General features: G+C 51.0%; 1 protein-coding gene across 1 annotated transcript in view; it reads left to right on the top strand.

Annotated features, from left to right (window-relative positions):
• The first annotated feature begins 6636 nt into the window (after window positions 1-6636).
• The window catches only part of BPI (bactericidal permeability increasing protein), a 28139-nt gene continuing 16535 nt past the window's right edge, over window positions 6637-18240 (top strand). Inside the window, exons 1-5 of the mRNA XM_080684807.1 lie at window positions 6637-6860; window positions 9363-9477; window positions 10699-10827; window positions 12281-12442; window positions 13672-13735. Coding sequence (XP_080540933.1) covers window positions 6731-6860; window positions 9363-9477; window positions 10699-10827; window positions 12281-12442; window positions 13672-13735 — 600 coding nt within the window. The 5' untranslated portion in view covers window positions 6637-6730. The remainder of the gene's footprint in view (window positions 6861-9362; window positions 9478-10698; window positions 10828-12280; window positions 12443-13671; window positions 13736-18240) is intronic.

The raw sequence follows: 18240 nt of genomic DNA, 5'->3' as shown, positions 1-18240 counted from the left end.
AAAATCAAGGCCTCTTACCTTTAAACAGGGAGATCCAGAATTCCAAGGGAAACTCACCCAATGCAAAACAAGGAGCTGGTAGGGCAGGCGGGCTCTGCTGGTCCAGTTCCAGCTCTGCACGGTGGTCCTGGGTGGGCTTCTTTGGAGTCCTATTGCACTACGCCAAGTAAATGTCAAGTAAGAAATGTCCAAGCCTGTAAGAATTTTTTATGAATTTATTTGAGCCAAACTGACAATTGCTGGGAAGCAAAATCTCAACAGATTGAGGAAATGCTCCAGAAAATGGCAGATTTAACACTTACTATACGGCAGAATCAAAGAGGAAGATATGAAATCCACTGGTGATAGATTAGGGAAGTGGAAGAAAGCAAAGGAGGTGGCGGATAGGGGAAATGTCTAGGATTGGATAAAAAGTACAATGAATAAACATACTTTCACATATAGACTAGTTAACGGTTAACAATTAACATGATAATAATAATGGAGGGGATTTGTGGTATCTGCTCTGGTGTGGTGATTGTGTGGGGGGTAGAGGGTGGGGGGAGGGGTGGGGAAGGAAATTACTTTGACATTCCCAAGGTATGATATCAGATGTGTTACTGTAGATGCAAAAAAAGACAACAGATAGGCCCAGTTAAGGCAAAGATTGATCTTTGTTAGGGAAAAACACTGGCCTAAGGCATGACTACCCTCCACGAACTGCCTTTAGTTAGGAAGTTTTAATTTCAGGCCATCCCATGTGGTTACTGTAGGTCTCTGAGTTTGTAAGGCCAAGTAGGCCTCCCCTGAGTTGTCAGGTTTAGTATGTGGCCCTTTTTCATCCACACCCTCCACCAGCCAGTCATCCAGGGGTTGGCCTGCTCCAGGTTGGGAGGAGGAGTGGGCAGTGGGAAGAGGCCAGTCTCATGCCTTCTGTGCTCCTGCCCAGCCTCAACCGTTGGCCACTGGCCCAGCTGATCATGAATCAGTACTTTGTTTCTGAACATGATAATCTCTGGGTTCAGCTCCCCAGGTGTAGTGGGCACCAGGGGGCAGGGAACTGGCAGGGCAAGTTTTGGGGGCATTTAGAGGTCCCTTAGCCAAACACTATCAAATGTCATCTAACATGCCTCTGGCTCTCCACATTTCAAATGTCTGTAAAGCTGGAGCTAGAAAAATGAAAATGCATTTAAAAGAGTTGCTAAATTTGCAGTGGCTTTTTCTCAACCTGCTGGTTGCAAACTTAACTACTATCATGGGCGGACCTTCCTACTTGAAAAACTTGGGGGTCACTGGCCTCCAAGAACAAGTTCACGTTATGATCCCATGGCCCAGCTCCCACCACCTCCCCCAATTTGTAATCCCTCACTGCAGCCCCTAGGAATTCTAACCCACTGTGCCTTTGCTTAAGTTGCTTCCTCCACCTGGTCTGCCCTTCCCCCACCTTCAGCTCAGGGGAGCATTCCATAGTCACCTCTATCGCACAACCCAACAGGAAGTGCTCCCTTTCCTCATTTTGAAGCCTTCAACATCCCTTTGCCACTTCTCCATTGTGTTGCTTTAAACAAGCTACTTAACTTCTCTGAGCCTCAATTTTCTCATCTGTGAAATGGAGCCAATGAGACCAACTTTCAGAGATGGCTGTTTAAAAGGGAGTGTTAGCCAACGGGTTGACTTGGTTTCCTGAGTGGTTTAAGCCCTCCAGAGATGGGACAGCTCTTATGGATGAGGACCCTGGAGCTCAGAGAGGAGCAAAGACTCTTCCAAGTTCACAGAGCCATGTAGAGGCGAGCCAGGGCTCCAAGCCAGGCCATTCTTCACTGACCTCCTCTAGTTCTGGTCTGTCTGTGTCCCCAGACTGGGCAGGGCCAGGCAAGGGAGCAGTTTGCTCTTTACCAGCAACAGCTCCCTTTGGGACCAACCCTCGGCACCCTGGGGCTGGCTGAGCACACACACCTATTTCCCTAATGTGACCGAGGGAAATGGCCTGGGTGTTGGAGGCCCTTGGACATTTGGCAAGTGTTGCTTATACTTCCTGTGATCCTCCCTAGGGCTGGAGGAGGCCCAGCCTACTAGAGCCAAAGCTGTCACACGGCCAAGTTCTTCAATTTCCAGAGAGAAAGGACAAGTGAGCGTCCTCTCTCCCCTCTGCCACCCCTTCACCACGTCCCCAGCAACTTCTTTTCTGTTCTTTCCCTCAGCCTTCAGTTCTCCCCAGAAGCTGTGCTTCATGCAAAGTCAATGCCTGCAGTCTCAGCAGCAGCCCTTCTATCAGCCCTGAAGCACGAGGTGGGCTCCCAACACCCACCCACCCTCACCCCCAGGACCAAGGTCCATTCGTGCCTCCTGGAAGCCTGAGGGGATCGCCAGGTCAGGCTGAGCTTGCCCTTCTCAGGCTCCAAACATTTATTGTCTGGAATTTATGCTCTGGGTTCTGATCCTTCTTTCATTTATCCACTATTAAATATATCTTGTGATCTTCTCTGGGACTGCAATAATCCTATATAATGAAAGTGCAGTATGCTAAGTGTCCAACTGATCAATGGACCTTTTGGTCAACCGCTCGACCAGTCGCTATGACGCCCACTGACCACCAGGGGGTAGATGCTCCAACCAGTAGGTTAGCTTGCTGCTGGGGTCTGGCCGATCGGGACTGGGCCAGAGGGCTGGACATGCCCTGGAGCCCTCCCAAAGCCCCTCCCCTGCCTGCTGGCTCCCATTGGCCCCAATTGGGACTGGGCAAGATGGGCCCTGATTGTCCCCCATCTCTGGCCAGGCCGAGGGACCCCACCCGGGCAAAAAATCATGCACCAGGCTCTAATAATAATAATAATAATAATAATAATAATAATGATGCCATAAGAAAGATCTTCCAAGATCAGGGTACCCGAAGGGGTCCTTTTATGAGACTCAAGGTGTTGTAGTGTACCCCCATCTTACAAAGGATGCCTCAAGAAGTCGAATTATGGAGTCATTTATTAAAAGCCGGCGGCATACGAGGGAGCAATTCAGCACTCCAAATCTCGCAGCCCCGAACAGCTTGCCACATCTGGCTTATATTGGCAGAATATCACAAAGGTATTGATTACATCTTTGGGTCTGGAATGAGGAACCTGTTTCATGAAAAGCATTTACAGAAGTGAAATTGAGCAAGTTAGTTATCCAAAGTATCTACGAATCACTGAATCAACAGAAACACATTATCTGGGACCACCGGGGCAATTTAGAATACTTGTGCTGTCCCGATTCTGGGACCACTGAGTCAACCAGAATGCATTATCTGTAGCTACTGAGGCAATTTAGGGTCTGTTTTGATTCCCGGACCACTGAGTCAACCGAAACTCGTTATCTATAGCTGCTGAGACAATTTAGGATAATTGAGCTGTCCTGGTTCCCAGAAGAATGTGCTTCAATAACCAGTGAGATCACAATCAATGGGATATTCAAACCATCATCAATGGAGTATTGGGATAGCATACATAAGTTCAGAAAATCAAAATAACTTTCTATTGTTTTAGCAAACAAGTAAGTACAGAAGCCAAACAGCAGTTTCTACCTGAGTTGATTGTCAGGAGACAGACAATTTTAGCATAACCAGGTAGGAGAGATACCCCAATAAGAGGTTATCTCCATAGTGCAAAATGTCTGATTGCCCTTTAAGATACGAGGTTAGGTCTCTGGAGAACCCATTCCCTCCGCCCCTCCACCCCAGGACCCACCACGAGCCCCTCCTACTCTTGCATCCCTCATCTAGGATCAGAAAATGTCCAACAACATACACTGGAAGCCAGACACACAGAGGAGGCAGGACAGGGTGGGCGAAGGAGAGAAAGAGCAGGAGAATCAGGCCTAAGGGGGAAGGAGAGGCTTATGGGGCCTCCGTGGACCACAGGGATGGCCTCGTGGTCAAACCTGAGCATCTGGGCCTGAAGAAGGGCCCGGCCTGAGAATGGAGAGTTGGGACAAATGAGGAAACTGCGGTTCAGCAAGGTTAAGCTCAAACTCACACAGCAAGAAAGTGGCAAGCGGGGATCCACGCCCGCGTCTCTATGTCCCCAGCCCAGCTCTTGACTGCTGTGCGGTGCTGGGACCGGCCGAGTCCCACAGCCCAGCTGCCAGTGGCAGGCTCACAGAGGCCAGGTGAGCCTTGAACTCCTCTCTCTCTGCATGGATCCCACCCAAAGCCAAGACTGGAGCCCTGAGAGCTCAGCTTGTGGTGCCACTAGTGTGTTTTCCTGAAGGTGAATGATTGTGGACTGACACCTGCTCCATGCAGATTGCTTCCTACCTATTATCTCATTTAATCCTCAGAACGACCCCCGCGACAGGCACTGCTTCCCCAAGTTCCAGAAGCACTTGTCCAGAGGCACACACAGAGTAGGTAGCCTGGCTGGGACTATAAACGCAGGTCTGCAGGCTCCAAGCCCAGTGCACTTTCTTCTGGGAAAAGTCAACATTCTAAGGACACGATCACGCTGCGCCTCCATTCCCTCGTCTCCAAAAACGGAGCAAAATGACCCTCCCTCATGGGTGGTGTTAGGCTGGGAGGTAATAGATGTAAAGCGTCCGGAGCAAAGTCGATGCTGTGCATAGCCACTGTTTTCATTCTTAGGCAAGCCAGAAGGATTCTCCTTGTGGGTGGGAGAATGAAGGGAAGCCCTCTTAGAACCAGGCAAAGAGAAAGGAAAAAGAAAAGACACTCCGGAAGTCTCTTGTCTTCCTGGCTCAGAGGGCTTCATTAGACTCATAAAATCAAAGTCTGGGGAGATAGGGCTCCAGGGGGCTGATGGGGACCCAGCAGGAGAGAAGCTGGCCTCCCCTGAGGACTCACCCCCTTCTCTCATCACCATGGCGACAGAGCTGGCTGCCCTGCAGGATTCCTGCCCACCCAGGGCCTGAGGTTGCTGCAAAGGGAGGGGCAGGAGCTCAGTAGACAGAGACCAGTCTAGAAAGCTGGGGATTGGGGGGAGAGTGTCTACGTCCTCCACCATCCCCCTCCTCCCACCCACCCCCACCCCCGCCCCAATCCCCAAGGCACTGAAGGACTCAGGCTGGTGTGGGATGTGTCTGGCAGGTCTGAATCCCAGCTCTGCTAGCAGCTGGCTGCGTGACTGTGGGAAAAACACTTCCTTTCTCAAAGCCTCAGTTCCCACATCTGTCAAAAGAAGGGGTAAAAAGAATAAAATGAAAACTTGATGAAGAAAACTGTGGGATGAAGAAATGAAATATGATGCACGTAGAAGAATATTTAGTGCTCAGGGAGAACATTCACTACATACTGTTTATTGGGGAAAAAAAAAGAGAGAGAGAGAGAACTTTACAAAACTGACCAGTGTGATCCCATTTCTCTTTGTTAAGAAAGCACACACTCTATGTTTACCAAAAGAAGGAGCGGGGGAGGTGGAGAAATACTCTAAAATACACTTCTGCTGTTGTCTCTAGAATGGGGACTGCATGACATTTTTTATTGTTTCTCAAATTTGGGCCAATGAACATGGATTTCCTTTAAGGTCAGGATGACATGAATAGCTATCATCTGTGTGTTTATTACGTAGGGACGTTGGGGTGTACATGGTTTAAAGCCTCTTCTGCCTTCACAATCACCCAGGGAGGGAGAGTACCCTGATTATTCCCACTTCACAGAAGAGGAAATTGAGGTTCAGAGAGGTTAAGGGACTTGACCAAGGCCTAACCACCCGAGAGGCAGGGCTAAGATTTAAAATCACACTAAGATACTGGACTCCCAAATTCAAGCATTCAATTATTATCACTACTGCCTCTCAGGACAAGAAAACACTAAAGGTTCTATTTCCTTAAATGTTTTACTATGGATAATACCGAGGAAATCAAAAGTAGAAAGAAAAATGTATCTTTCTTTTGTAAAATGAGTGAGTCCTGGGGGTCTGATGTACAGCATGGTGGCGATAGTTAAGAATACTATGTTGCATACTTGGAATTGGCTAAGAAAGTCGATTTTAAGCGTTCTCACCACACGCAACAAAAGTATAACGATGTGAGATGCTGGCTGTGTTAGCTTGGTTGTGGCAATCGTTTCACAATGTACACATAAATCAAATCTTTATGCTAGCTTTGGACAGGGAGCTGTCCGTTGGTTAGAGAGTCGTCTGGATACGCCAAGGTCTTGCATTCAATTTCTGGTCAGGACAAATACAAGAATCAACCAATGAATGCATAGATAGGTGGAACAACAAACCAATGTTTCTTTCTCTCCCCCTTCCTCTCTCTCTCTCCCTTAAAAAAAATGAATAAAAAGAACTGAATCTCGAAAAGAAATCATTTTTATTGTATATACCCTTTTATTATATATGTCAGTTATATCTCAACAGGACAGGAAAAAAAGAAAACTATAATGAACTCTGTCTGATGTACCCACCACCCAGCTTCCAAGAAGTCCTTAAATGAAGGGCTGTGGGTGGGCTCAGAGAGGGGGATGGGAATGTTGTCAGAGACTTACACACACACACACACACACACACACACACACACACACACACTCCCCACACCACACACACCTCCCAGACTCCACTTCTGGCTGCCTCTGGGGCTATGGCCCCAACCTCGGTGGGGAACCGCAGGCAGCTGTCCTCCCCCTTCCGCCCCCACCCCAGTTCCTTCCTCCTTTCTAGCTTCTAGTATAACCTGCGTTTCCCCAGGCGGCCAGCGGCTCCTTTGTAGGTCCCTAGTTGCTTGCCAAGACCTTGAGGCTTTGCCAGCTCTGGAGGACGAAGACATGGCCAGGGGCCCTGACAACACACCGAGGTGGGCAGCCCTGATGGTGCTGGCTGCCCTGGGCACAGCTGTGACGGAGACCACCAACCCTGGCATCGTGGCCAGGATCACCCAGAAGGGCCTGGACTACGGTAGGCCTTCCTTCCCTCCTCTCCCACCCCGAGGAGCATTCACTGAGCACCTGCTGGGTGCAGCCCTTTAACTGCAGTGCACGGCATGCTCACAGCTCCTCAAAGTAGGCCCTTCACCCATCTAACATGAAGAAACGGAGGCAAGGAGAACTGCCCTAGATCGTAGGGTCGGGCAGTGGCAGAACTGGGACCGGAGTGCGGGGCCTGGAGGACTCCAAGTCCAGGGCCCGGGCCCCCAAGGGTTTCATCTTCATGGTACCCTCCTTCCCTCTACCCAAACCTCAACTCCGGCTTCTAGGCTCTTTACTTTCTTCCCAAGCTTGCTCTCAGCCCTGTCATTTGCCTCCAGATCACTGGCTCAGTTTTCAGCGTGGGCAGAGCTCAGGCAGCAAGGAGGCTAAGTGGGAGGGGGTAGGGGGAGGAGCAGAGGGAGCACAGGGAGAGCCCTTCTTAATGGTACCTCCAGGGCAGGGGCTTGGCGGCCATACTGTGCACAGTACCCATTTGGGTCCCCCAGGCCACTCATCCAGCCCCAGATAGAGGGGTGTGGGGCAGGAAGCAGCTTCTGCTGACTCGCTCACCTCTGAGCTAGGAGCTTTACACACATCATCTCGTTTCATCTTCATGTCCCCCTGGGTGGGATATACTGCTGCTAGCAACCTTTACGATGAGCAAACTGAAACTTGGAGAAGGCACTGACTGGGTAGGCCAGAGGGCCGCCTGGATTTGAGCTCTGGTCTTGTCTGATGTGCCCCGTCGGGCTGCTCGATGCTGCCTCCCAGTGGCAGAACGATGAACTGCAGAAGAGTGGAGAAACAGACCAAGAAGGCAGAACCTCAGGCCCTGGTTTCCACTGCTGCATCAGGTCACGACTCAGGGGGACCTGGTCTCTCATCCCTGAATTCCTACCCCAACACAGGCAGGATACCTCTGAATCCCAAGGGGAAAGGAGTACGGCCCTTCTCTGAACAGTGCTGGGGTGACGCTGAAGGCTTCCCGGGAGCAGAGGCTTGGGGTCAGCCTTTAAACCAGGAAGTCTCCAGATTCTGTCACAGCAGCCCTGGTTTCCCCTTCTGCTCACACCCCAGATGGAAACCACAGTGGGTTTTCTGAAATGCAGCAGACCTGCTTGTGTCCTTCTCCTCACTTACACTATTCAGTGGTGCCCTAGTGCCCTCATGTCCTGACCCCTGGGCAAGGCATTCGGGACCCTTCATGACCTGGCCCCTGCCGACCCACAGATCCTGGCCAGCCCACATCCTCCGCACCCCCCACCCCGTCCAGGCAGTGACAATGTGTGTGTTATTTACTTTTGACCCCTCCCCTCCAGAAGGCTCATCCTAGGGTACGGGTTCTGGGACCAGAAGGCCTGGATTCAAATCCTGCTTCATCACTTGTCAGCTGTGTGACCACCTTTCTGAATTTCAGTTTTCTCTTCTGAGAATTGGGGGTGACAACTGACCTACTTCCTAGGATTGTTCAGATTCAGTAGCTTAATACATGTCCAAGGCCCAGAACAGTGCCTGGCATAGAGTAAGAGCTTGATAAATGTTTATTTATTATTATTATTATTAGTAGTAGTAGTAGTAGTAGTACTTTCTAACTGGTTCTTGGAAAGCACAAAGCCTGGGATCCCTCATTGTACCAATTACTCCTTCTCAGGTATTGTTTGCCTTTTTATTGGTTTTTTAACCAGGCAACAGGATTGGCACAGGCAAAGGCCCTATAGAGACCTTGTCCAAAAGCCAGAGAGATGGAGTACCTGTGAGGGCACAGCACAGAGCTAGGCATAGAGTAGGTGTGCAATCAATACCCATTGGATGCATAGCTTGGTGTTTAGGGGTGATATTTTAGAACAGGAGTTGGCAAACCACAACCTGCAGGCTAAATCTGGGCCACTGCATTTTTGAAAAATATATTTTTATTGATTTCAGAGAGGAAGGAAGAGGGAGAGAGAGATAGAAACTTCAATGATGAGAGAGAATCATTGATTGGCTGCCTCCTGCATGTCCCACACTGGGGATGGAGCCCGCAACCCGGGCATGTGCCCTTGATTGGAATCGAACCCGGGACCCTTCAGTCCGCAGGCTGACACTCTATCCACTGAGCCAAACCAGTTAGGGCCCACCACATATTTTTATGTGGCCCAGGAACTAAAAATGACTTTTATATTTTTAAACATTGAAAAAAGCCAAAGGAAGAGTAATATCTTACAACATGTGAAAATTATGCAACATTGAAATTTCAACATCCATGAAGTTGCATTGGAACACAGCCACACCCACATTTACATATAGTCCATGGCTGCTTTGGGCCAATAAGAGCAGAGTTGAGTGGTTGTGACAGAGACAGTAATAGCCACAGAGCCAAAAATATCTACTATCTGGCCCTTTACAGAAAACTGTAGCTTTAGACCTTTTCAATCCCAACTGTCCTGCGATGGACAGGGACCCAGCCTCCCAGGCTGTGCCCCTGACAATTTCCCCTGCTCTCTCCCCGCAGCCCGCCAGCAGGGAGTGGCCACGCTGCAGAGGGAGCTGGAGAAGATCGAGATTCCCTCTTTCTCAGGAAGCTTTAAGATCAAGTACCTGGGGAAAGGGGAATATAACTTCTACAGGTGAGGCCTGTTGAGCTCAGTCGTCAGTATGCAGGACTTTGTAGTGTTCCGGGGCCACCAAAGCCTAGGATCACAGGCCACAAACTCCTAAATGCGGAGTGGAGTCCCCCAACCTTCCACCATAAAAACTGTCTTTCAGGCACTCGCCATGACTCCCTGGGGGACATGTCACGAACCCCAAAACTCTGTGGTAGGCCCATATATCAATTAGGATTTGGGGGGAGAGAGGGTTTAAGGACAGAGAACCTAATCCAAAAAGACCTAAGCAGAAATTACTGGCTCACATGGCTGAGAGGTCCCTGCAGTAGTCTAGCTTCAGGTCAGCTGGAGGCGGACACAAATGTCATTGCACCTGTTTCTCTCTGGCCACCTCTCGGAATCACCTCCTTGGGCAGGTCTAACTCTCAGGCAGGTGTCTTCTCCAAGAGGCAAGATGGCCACCAGCATTTCAGCACTGCCAGTCCTGTGGCAGGAGAGCCCCTTCTCCTGGCACCTCAAGCAAAACCCCGAGATTCACTCTGGTTTATCTCAGGTTACGTACAGACTCCTGAACCACGCATCGTGGTCTGAGGAATAGAATCTGCTAATTAGCTTATGCCCAAATCCTAAGGGTCACCCCCGCCTCCCGAAGATGAAGGCAAAGTCAGCTTTCTCTGGAGCAACACAGTAAGGTTAAATGACAGCTCTGTTAAATGATAACGCAATACGGCGTGTGGGTGCTGGGTGGAAGACCCACAATGTTCTGTAGAGAATTTTATACACCTATTCACTCAACAAATATTCTTGGGCATTTACTATGTGTCTGACACAGCAGGCTTTGCTACAACAGTGAAAAAAAGACAGACACATTTCATCCCTTTACAGAACTTGTCGTCAATTGGACAACATGTATCTTTATTGATCGTCACACACCATGCAAGATAGAATTTATTGTGCCCATTTTATAAATGAGGAAACTGAGGCTCAAGGATGCTTAAGTGACCTGCCCAGGGCTACACAATAGTACATGTAAGAGCAGGATTCAAACACAGATTTGTCTGACTTCAAAGCGTAGCCACCCTGCCCAATGCCCAGGGTTCTCAAGGTTGCTTTCATAGCTTCTGGGTTGTCCTGGAATGGATGGGCTGGAGGGCTTGGCTGGGAAGGATGGTTCTACATGAACCATTGGCTGAGTCCTTGTGTGGGCCCCCAGAAGGCTAACAAAACATTTCTTCTTCGCAGCCTAGTTATCCGTGAAGTTCAGCTGCCCAGTTCCCAGATAAGACTGTTGCCCAACGAGGGCCTGGCTCTCTCCGTGACAGATGCCAATGTCAAGATCAGTGGAAAATGGAAGGCACGCAAGAATTTCATGTGTGTTTCCAAGCCTCGGGTTGTTAAGTGGGTGGGTCAGCTCTTAGTGATACTTGGAAGGGGTGAGAACCAGGATCTCGGGAATGCCCAATTTTTGCCTTGCCCATCACCACTTGTTCCCCCGGGGTTCCTGGGGGAATTTTTCACAGAAGATTCTACATAACCCTTGTTTAGTAGCTGAACATTTGTCCTCATCTCAATGCAGGACACTGGCAAGGCTGAGTTAGTGCGTGTGGCTTAGGATGGAAGGTGAAGTGGGACCTTTAATTCACCCCTTTAACAGCTAGCTATTGCCGTGTAACAAACATTGCTAAGTCAGTGGCTTAAAACAAGTCATATATTATCACTTGCACATCTGTGTGTTGGCTGGGGTTCCCCTATCTAGGCTGGGCTTAGCTGAGGTGGGTCTTCTCCACCTGTATCTCTTCCTCCTCTCGGGATCAGTGGGCTACCCAGAGCATGTTCTTGGTGATGGCCGGGATGCAAAAAGACAACAGAAAACATGCACGTCCCCTTAAAGTCTAGACTCGGAACTGGCCACGGTCACTTCCACTCATGTGCTATTGGCCAAAGCAAGTCACACAGCTATACCCAAAGTCAAGTGCATGGATGCACATCCCTCCTCCCCCTTTCCTCCCCCATCCCCCAACACACACACCATAGGCAATGGTGAGGGTATAGATGCAGAAAGGGGTAAAAGATTCGGGCAAATCATCTAAACTATATCCTGAATCTAAATATTGGGCTCTCACCACAGTGACACTGCCCACTAATGATAGTGGCTCAAACTGACTATTCGCTTTAGCAACGTCTCTCCTTTGTGGGAATCCAGGGAGGACATGGAGGAGAAGGGTGTGACTCTGCCCTCCCTTACAAGGACACTGGGTCTGTCCGTTCCCTACAAGAGTGGCTGAGGTCTTCACGTGGGCTCTTTTGTATCTATTATTTCACTTACTGATCACACACACACACACACACACACACACACACACACTCACAGTAATACTGCATTACATTATTGACAACCTGCATTCAAGTCCACCATCTTATCCAAAACTCATCCCCGAGGGAGGAGTTATGAACCCCACGAAGAACAAGGACACTCATTCATTGAAGTCATTGACCCCAGACAACCAGCTTTTTAGTGGCACAGCTGGTGTCCCACTGCTGCTGCAGGCTCTGGATGAGGAACCTGGAGCTCAGAGAGGTGGAGGAATACTCCCCACGCTCCACAGCCTGGGCAGAGGCTGAGGCAGTGGGTGAGAGCAGGGTTCTGCCAGGCGGACACGGGTGGAAACTTCAGGGCGGACTCCAGGTTTCACTCAGCGGCTGTGTGGCCATGAGCACGCTGCTGCCCTCTCTGAACCTGGAGTGGGGACAATAGCAAACCCTACCTTCTGGCATTGGCGGGGAAGAAAGTGCTGCTCCAAGCCTTCTCTTTGTCTCCCTTCAGCAAAACCAGCGGCAACTTTGCCCTGAGTGTGCAAGGCATCTCCATTTCGGCTGGTCTGAAGCTGAGCTGCGACCCCGCCTCAGGCCACTCCACCGTCACCTGCTCCAGCTGCAGCAACCACATTGACAGCATCCGCGTGCACGTCTCAGGCGGCCACCTGGGGTATGGCCTCCTGGGGCTGTGGGTGGCAGGAGGGATGTCAAGGAGAACTGTCCTAATCATCCCTGTGTTGAGAAAACATGTCCCGAGTGTCGCATCCCTGCAGGCCTTGTTTAGAGGCCTCGGGTGTAGGGGAGGACAGGAGCCCTCAGATGGAGCAGACACCGTCCTTGCCTCCAGGGCGCCCTTGCTCACTCAGCATGCATCCAGCAGACTTACCGAGCTCATCTATTACCCCAGGCTCTGTGCTGAACACTGGATGTGCAGCTTGTTATACAATCCTCACCACAAAGCTGCAGGCATTTAGCCAGCCACTCAACACATATCTACTAAGAATCCTATGCACCAGGCTTATGCAACGTGCTCAAGAAACATCAGTGGCCAATACCAATGTAGCAATAGCCAGCTAGCTAACAGCGATTGGAAGCTCACAGTGTGGCCGGCACTGTTTTAGGCACGTGCATTCCCTCATTCAGTGCACACAATGACACTGAGGTTAATCCATTTTCAGGAGAGACAACCCAGGCTCAGAAAGGATAGGAAATAACCTGAGTTTTCATACCTAGTGATTATCGAGAAGGGATTCAGCCCAAGACTATCTGGCCCCAGATTCTTAGCCACACAGTCCCTGTTCTCTTGAAGCCTCCAGCCCCCTGGGGAAGACAAACATTAATCACATCATCACATTAATGAGTAGCTCATAAAGAATTGCAAACAGGAAGTAAGAATGAAGAAAAAGAGGTACAGAGTGGGCAAACACCTGGAACAGGAGGATCTGACCTAGTCTGGGGCTTGGCCAGTTCTTCCTTGATGAAATGACCTTTGAGTTGAGATGAAAAGAATAAGTAGGAGTTAATGAGGCCATTGTTGGGGACAGGGAGTGTGTTAGCAGAGGGAACAGCACGTGCAAAGGCCCTGGAGTGGGAGGAAGCACAGGACACAAGAGGATCTGGCAGAGCCGAGTGGCTGGAGTGCAGAGGGGAAGGGGAGTGGCCAGGAATGAGGCTGAGACGGGGCAGGGGCCCAGCCGTGCCCCTATTGAGGAAATAACCTTATCCACAGGTCCCTGCCCACAGGGGCAGAGGTGTGTGATGGGGTGCGTGCATCCTAGGGACCAGGGTGCCTATGCCTATTTGGAGGGGGGAGGAAGGCTTCCCAGATGAGGCAACCTTCCCAGCGCAGCCCAGGGACACCTGGGAAACCTTACGCATGTCCCACATGTCAATCTCCAGGTGGCTGATCCAACTCTTCCACAAAAAAATCGAGTCTTCGCTCCAAAAGGCCTTGAACAGCAAGGTAGGGGGGGCTCCGGTCAGAGCGGGAGGGGCCCTCCGTGTCCACACACTTCATGCATCACTGGACTCTTCTGCCCTCACTAGACCCCCTGCAGTCCTTCCAGCCCTTTGAAACCACAACTCCAGCTCTAAAAGCCAGGCGTGTCTATTTTTCTGAGGAGTCCAGTGAGAGGCTAAGAATGGGTCACCGCCCACACCCACAGCAAACCGTCACGTCGGTGTGGATTACCTCTGTTCCCCCCCAACATTAGTCCCTGCAAAGAAACTGCCATCCTCTCCCCACCAACCCTCTCTTCTCTTAGCCCTCTGGCCTCCTGCCCCATTCCCGGCCCACTCCGAACCTCCTTCCGGTGTTCCCCACTTGGAAAATGTGCCATTGCTGAGGCAGCCAAACTATTCTCTGAGGCTGGAACTGGTATGAACGGCAGGTACTGGCCAGTCCTCCAAACCTGCCTTCACCGCAATTCTCCTGGCCCCACACAACTTCTACAGCAGAGAAAAGGGGCCCTTCATTGGGCTGGTTTTCCATTAATAAACCATCAGCTTGCAGGACGCCCTTGAGCCTGTATCATAAGCCAAGTAAGCTGGGCGTCAGGGCACGGGAGAGCCAGGGAAGGTTCCAGGCCGGGGGGCCCCGGCCTGATCTGTGCCTTAGAACAATCTCTCTGACTGCGTGAGAACGGCGGGAGAGGCCAGAGGGGAGACTGAGGAGGCTGTGCAGTCTTCAGGTAGGAGACGTTGGTTTCCCAGTCAAAGGCACGACAATGAGATCATTTATCTGAAGGCATGGTCAAAAGTTGTGGTGGTGTTGTTTTTTGTTAAAATCAATGCATGGTTATCAAAATATGTAACCGTGGATTATACAATGGCTTTTAGAGTCAAAATTTCTGGGTTTTGATTCTGGCTCTAAGGCTGGACTAGGTGTATAAACTTGAGCAAAGTACTTGACCTTTCTGAGTCTCAGTTTCACCATCTGTAAAAACCATCGTCAGCAAGGATGCAAGGATTATGGAGATAATGCAGGCAGTGTGCTTCCCACCAGCCTTGCAGACCCATAGTTCAACTGTCTTTGTAATTAAGTGATAGCATGAGGGGAGTGTTGGCACATATTTAATATTTAGAACTATTAAAACAGATTATTTCTTGGTAATACCTTAAGAGTGGCCCCTTGATAGCAGCCAAGCTCAAAAGCAATAACACTGCTGCTGCTGGTGAAGATGATAGTGAAGATGATAGTGGGGAAGATGGTGATAGTAAAGATGGTGCTGAAGGTGGTGGTGGTGAAGGTGAAGGTGGTGGTGGTGAAGGTGAAGGTGATGAAGGTGGTTGTGGTGAAGGTGGTGGTGGTGAAGGTGATGAAGGTGGTGGTGGTGAAGGTGAAGGTGGTGGTGGTGAAGGTGAAGGTGATGAAGGTGGTGGTGGTGAAGGTGGTGGTGGTGAAGGTGAAGGTGATGAAGGTGGTGGTGGTGAAGGTGATGAAGGTGGTGGTGAAGGTGAAGGTGATGGTGGTGAAGGTGAAGGTGATGAAGGTGGTGGTGGTGAAGGTGAAGGTGATGAAGGTGGTGGTGAAGGTGGTGGTGGTGAAGGTGAAGGTGATGAAGGTGGTGGTGGTGAAGGTGGTGGTGGTGAAGGTGAAGGTGATGAAGGTGGTGGTGGTGAAGGTGAAGGTGATGAAGGTGAAGGTGGTGGTGGTGAAGGTGAAGATGTGGTGGTGAAGGTGAAGGTGATGGTGGTGAAGGTGACGAAGGTGGTTGTGGTGAAGGTGGTGGTGGTGAAGGTGATGAAGGTGGTGGTGGTGAAGGTGGTGGTGGTGAAGGTGGTGGTGGTGGTGATGGTGGTGAAGGTGGTGGTGGTGAAGGTGAAGGTGGTGGTGAAGGTGATGAAGGTGGTGGTGGTGAAGGTGAAGGTGGTGGTGATGGTGGTGAAGGTGGTGGTGGTGAAGGTGAAGGTGATGAAGGTGGTGGTGGTGAAGGTGATGAAGGTGGTGGTGGTGAAGGTGGTGGTGAAGGTGAAGGTGATGAAGGTGGTGGTGAAGGTGACGGTGGTGATGTGAGGAGAATGGCCTACATAGGCAGAGTGCTTTCAATGGGTTTGGAACTATGCAGAGAACTCTGTACAGGAATTAACATTTAATCCATACAAAATCCCTAGCTGGGGTGTATGTCATGATTATCCCATTTTAGAGATGAGTAAACTGAGACACACAGAGAAGAAGTGATAGTGCTGGAATGCAAGCCCAAGCCATCCCGCCTCAGAGGCAAAGTTCTTAATCATAACAAGAGATTGTTTAGAAGAGGGTACTGGCCTGAATGAATGAATGGACGGATGAATGAAAGAATAAATGAGGGGCCAGGGTGTCCATGATGCCAGGAAGGGCTAGAAATGGGGAAGAGTGAGCTGCGGAGTGGAATTTCAAGAAATCCAGAGTGAAGGGTGGTACGGAAGGGAAGAACAAGTCTATGTCAGGTGTGTGTGTGGGGGGAGGGGCCGGTAAGGGGGGGGATGGATGGAACCAGGGAAGAAGGGCAGCAGCAGGAAGCCAGGCTCAGGCTGTGGTGTGATTTGCTGTGCTTTGGAGCCATCTGGAGGCACATGGGCGAGCAGCACTGGAAACCAGTGGCCATGGGCAAGCAGCCCAGGTGTGCAGCTGGCCCCAGGTACCAGATGTGCTGTCCTTCCCACCCCTGAGCCACTTGGAGAAGAGGCACAGGTTCCTCAGAGAATGACTTTACAAGTCCTCTTGGGACATGCAGAGCCTTAGGCGATAGAAACACTTCAGGAAACCAAGTTTCCTCCCTCCCTTATCCCTTTCCTTTTCCCTCCCAGTTCCCTCCCACCTTCCCCCAGATAAAATAATTTGATTGACTAAGGGGAAGAAGGGAAGTGTGAATGCCCTCTGGGCGGATGGGGGTGGGGACAGCCCTGAGGAGGAGTAAGAATCTGAGGGGTTTGGCTGAGACAAGGTGGCCTTGGGGGCCTGTGGCCAGGAGGCAGCTGGGCCCTCAGACTGGCGCTCTGGAGAGAGGTGTGGGCGGCACACTCTGGACACTGGCCCCGTGTTTGGAGCTGGGAGGAGGAAACTTTGCTTGGGTGCCCTGCCCCAGGCAGGTGCTGAGACGGAGATTCGGGTGCAAGACATTTATTGGGAAGGGATCCCAGGCAGAACAGCGAGGGGGTAGAAGGGTCTGGGATATTCTGAGTGGGCTAGCGCTGGGGACACTGGGGCTCAGTCCTGTGGGCAATTCTCAGGAACAGGGTGGTGGTGGGGGGGGGGGGGGCGCACACACCTCAGAACCACCCCAAAGGGGTGAGGAAGCTGGGTATTTAGCCACCAACCCTCAGCTCTCTTTGATTAGGGCTGTTTCTGGCCGTGTAACTCCTTGGTGCTTGGGAGCAAGGCCGGGAGAGTTGTGGGGTGTGGAATTTCTTGAAATTCCACTCCCCAGCTCACTCTTCCCCATTTCTAGCCCTTCCTGGCATCATGGACACCCTGGCCCCTCATTTATTCTTTCATTTGTCCGTTCACACAGGTGCAGGGTGTGCCTGGCAGGGCTCCGGGGGAACCTGTGAGTGGAAGGCAGGGAGCCCAGGAGGAAGGAGCTCCGATATGCAAGAGGGAAGAGGAGCTCAGAGGGGTCTGGGGAAGAGCAAGTGAAGGGACAGGCGGAGAGCGGGGAGAATCCTGGGTCCTGGGACTCTACGAGGAGCATTTCTGGGGGACAGTGGGCCACCTGCCAGGGGCTGCCCAACAGTCAAGAAAGGCGAGGACCGGGAGACTCGGTTGGATTAATGAGACAAAAGTCACCAGACACTTGGGGGCAAGTCCCAATCATGAAGGTAGGGGCTTATCTGACCACCCCGCCCCCAGCCCCTATGCCTTCAGTTAGGGAAGCCTGCGACTTTTATCCTGTTTTCCAGCTATGTCTGGCTTGGAAATAAAGAGCCCCAAATATGGTGTCATAAAGCAACTGCCACTTTACAATCCTCACAGGTCAGGGAATCAACAGGGTGGCTTAGCTTGTCTCTCCTCCATGCTGACTGGGTCCCATCAGGGGAGACCCAAAGCTCAGGGCTTGGTGCCTGGGCTGGAGACACTTGAAGGCTCGGCTCGGCTGGGACTGCTGAGCCGAGCCACTACCCGTGGCCTCTGCATGCAGCTAAACAGCTTGTCCCTGGGTTCCCAGAGGAAGCGACCAGAGAGGCAGCATTTCAGGAGGCCAAAGTGGAAGCTGCACAGCCGTTTATGGCCTGGTTTCTGAAGTTACACAATGTCACTTCTGCTACCACGCACTCCCCACCCCGCCAGATTCCAGGGGGGAGTTCACAGACCCCACCTCCTGATGGGGGGTGGCAAGGCTACATTCCAGAAGAGCAGCAGAATGGAAAATAGAAGCTGTCACGCTCCATTTTACAGATGGGAAAATACAGGTCTAGAGAAATGAAGTGACTCCCTCAGTGGCAAAATCAGCATGTGACCCAGGACTTTTCAGACTTGTGGTTATTTCC

The sequence above is a fragment of the Plecotus auritus genome, assembly GCF_963455305.1.
Source record: "Plecotus auritus genome assembly, chromosome: 8".
NCBI classification, from domain to species: domain Eukaryota; kingdom Metazoa; phylum Chordata; class Mammalia; order Chiroptera; family Vespertilionidae; genus Plecotus; species Plecotus auritus.
The sequence above is the reverse complement of the archived record's forward strand: the minus strand, read 5'-3'. Positions and strand labels throughout refer to the sequence as shown.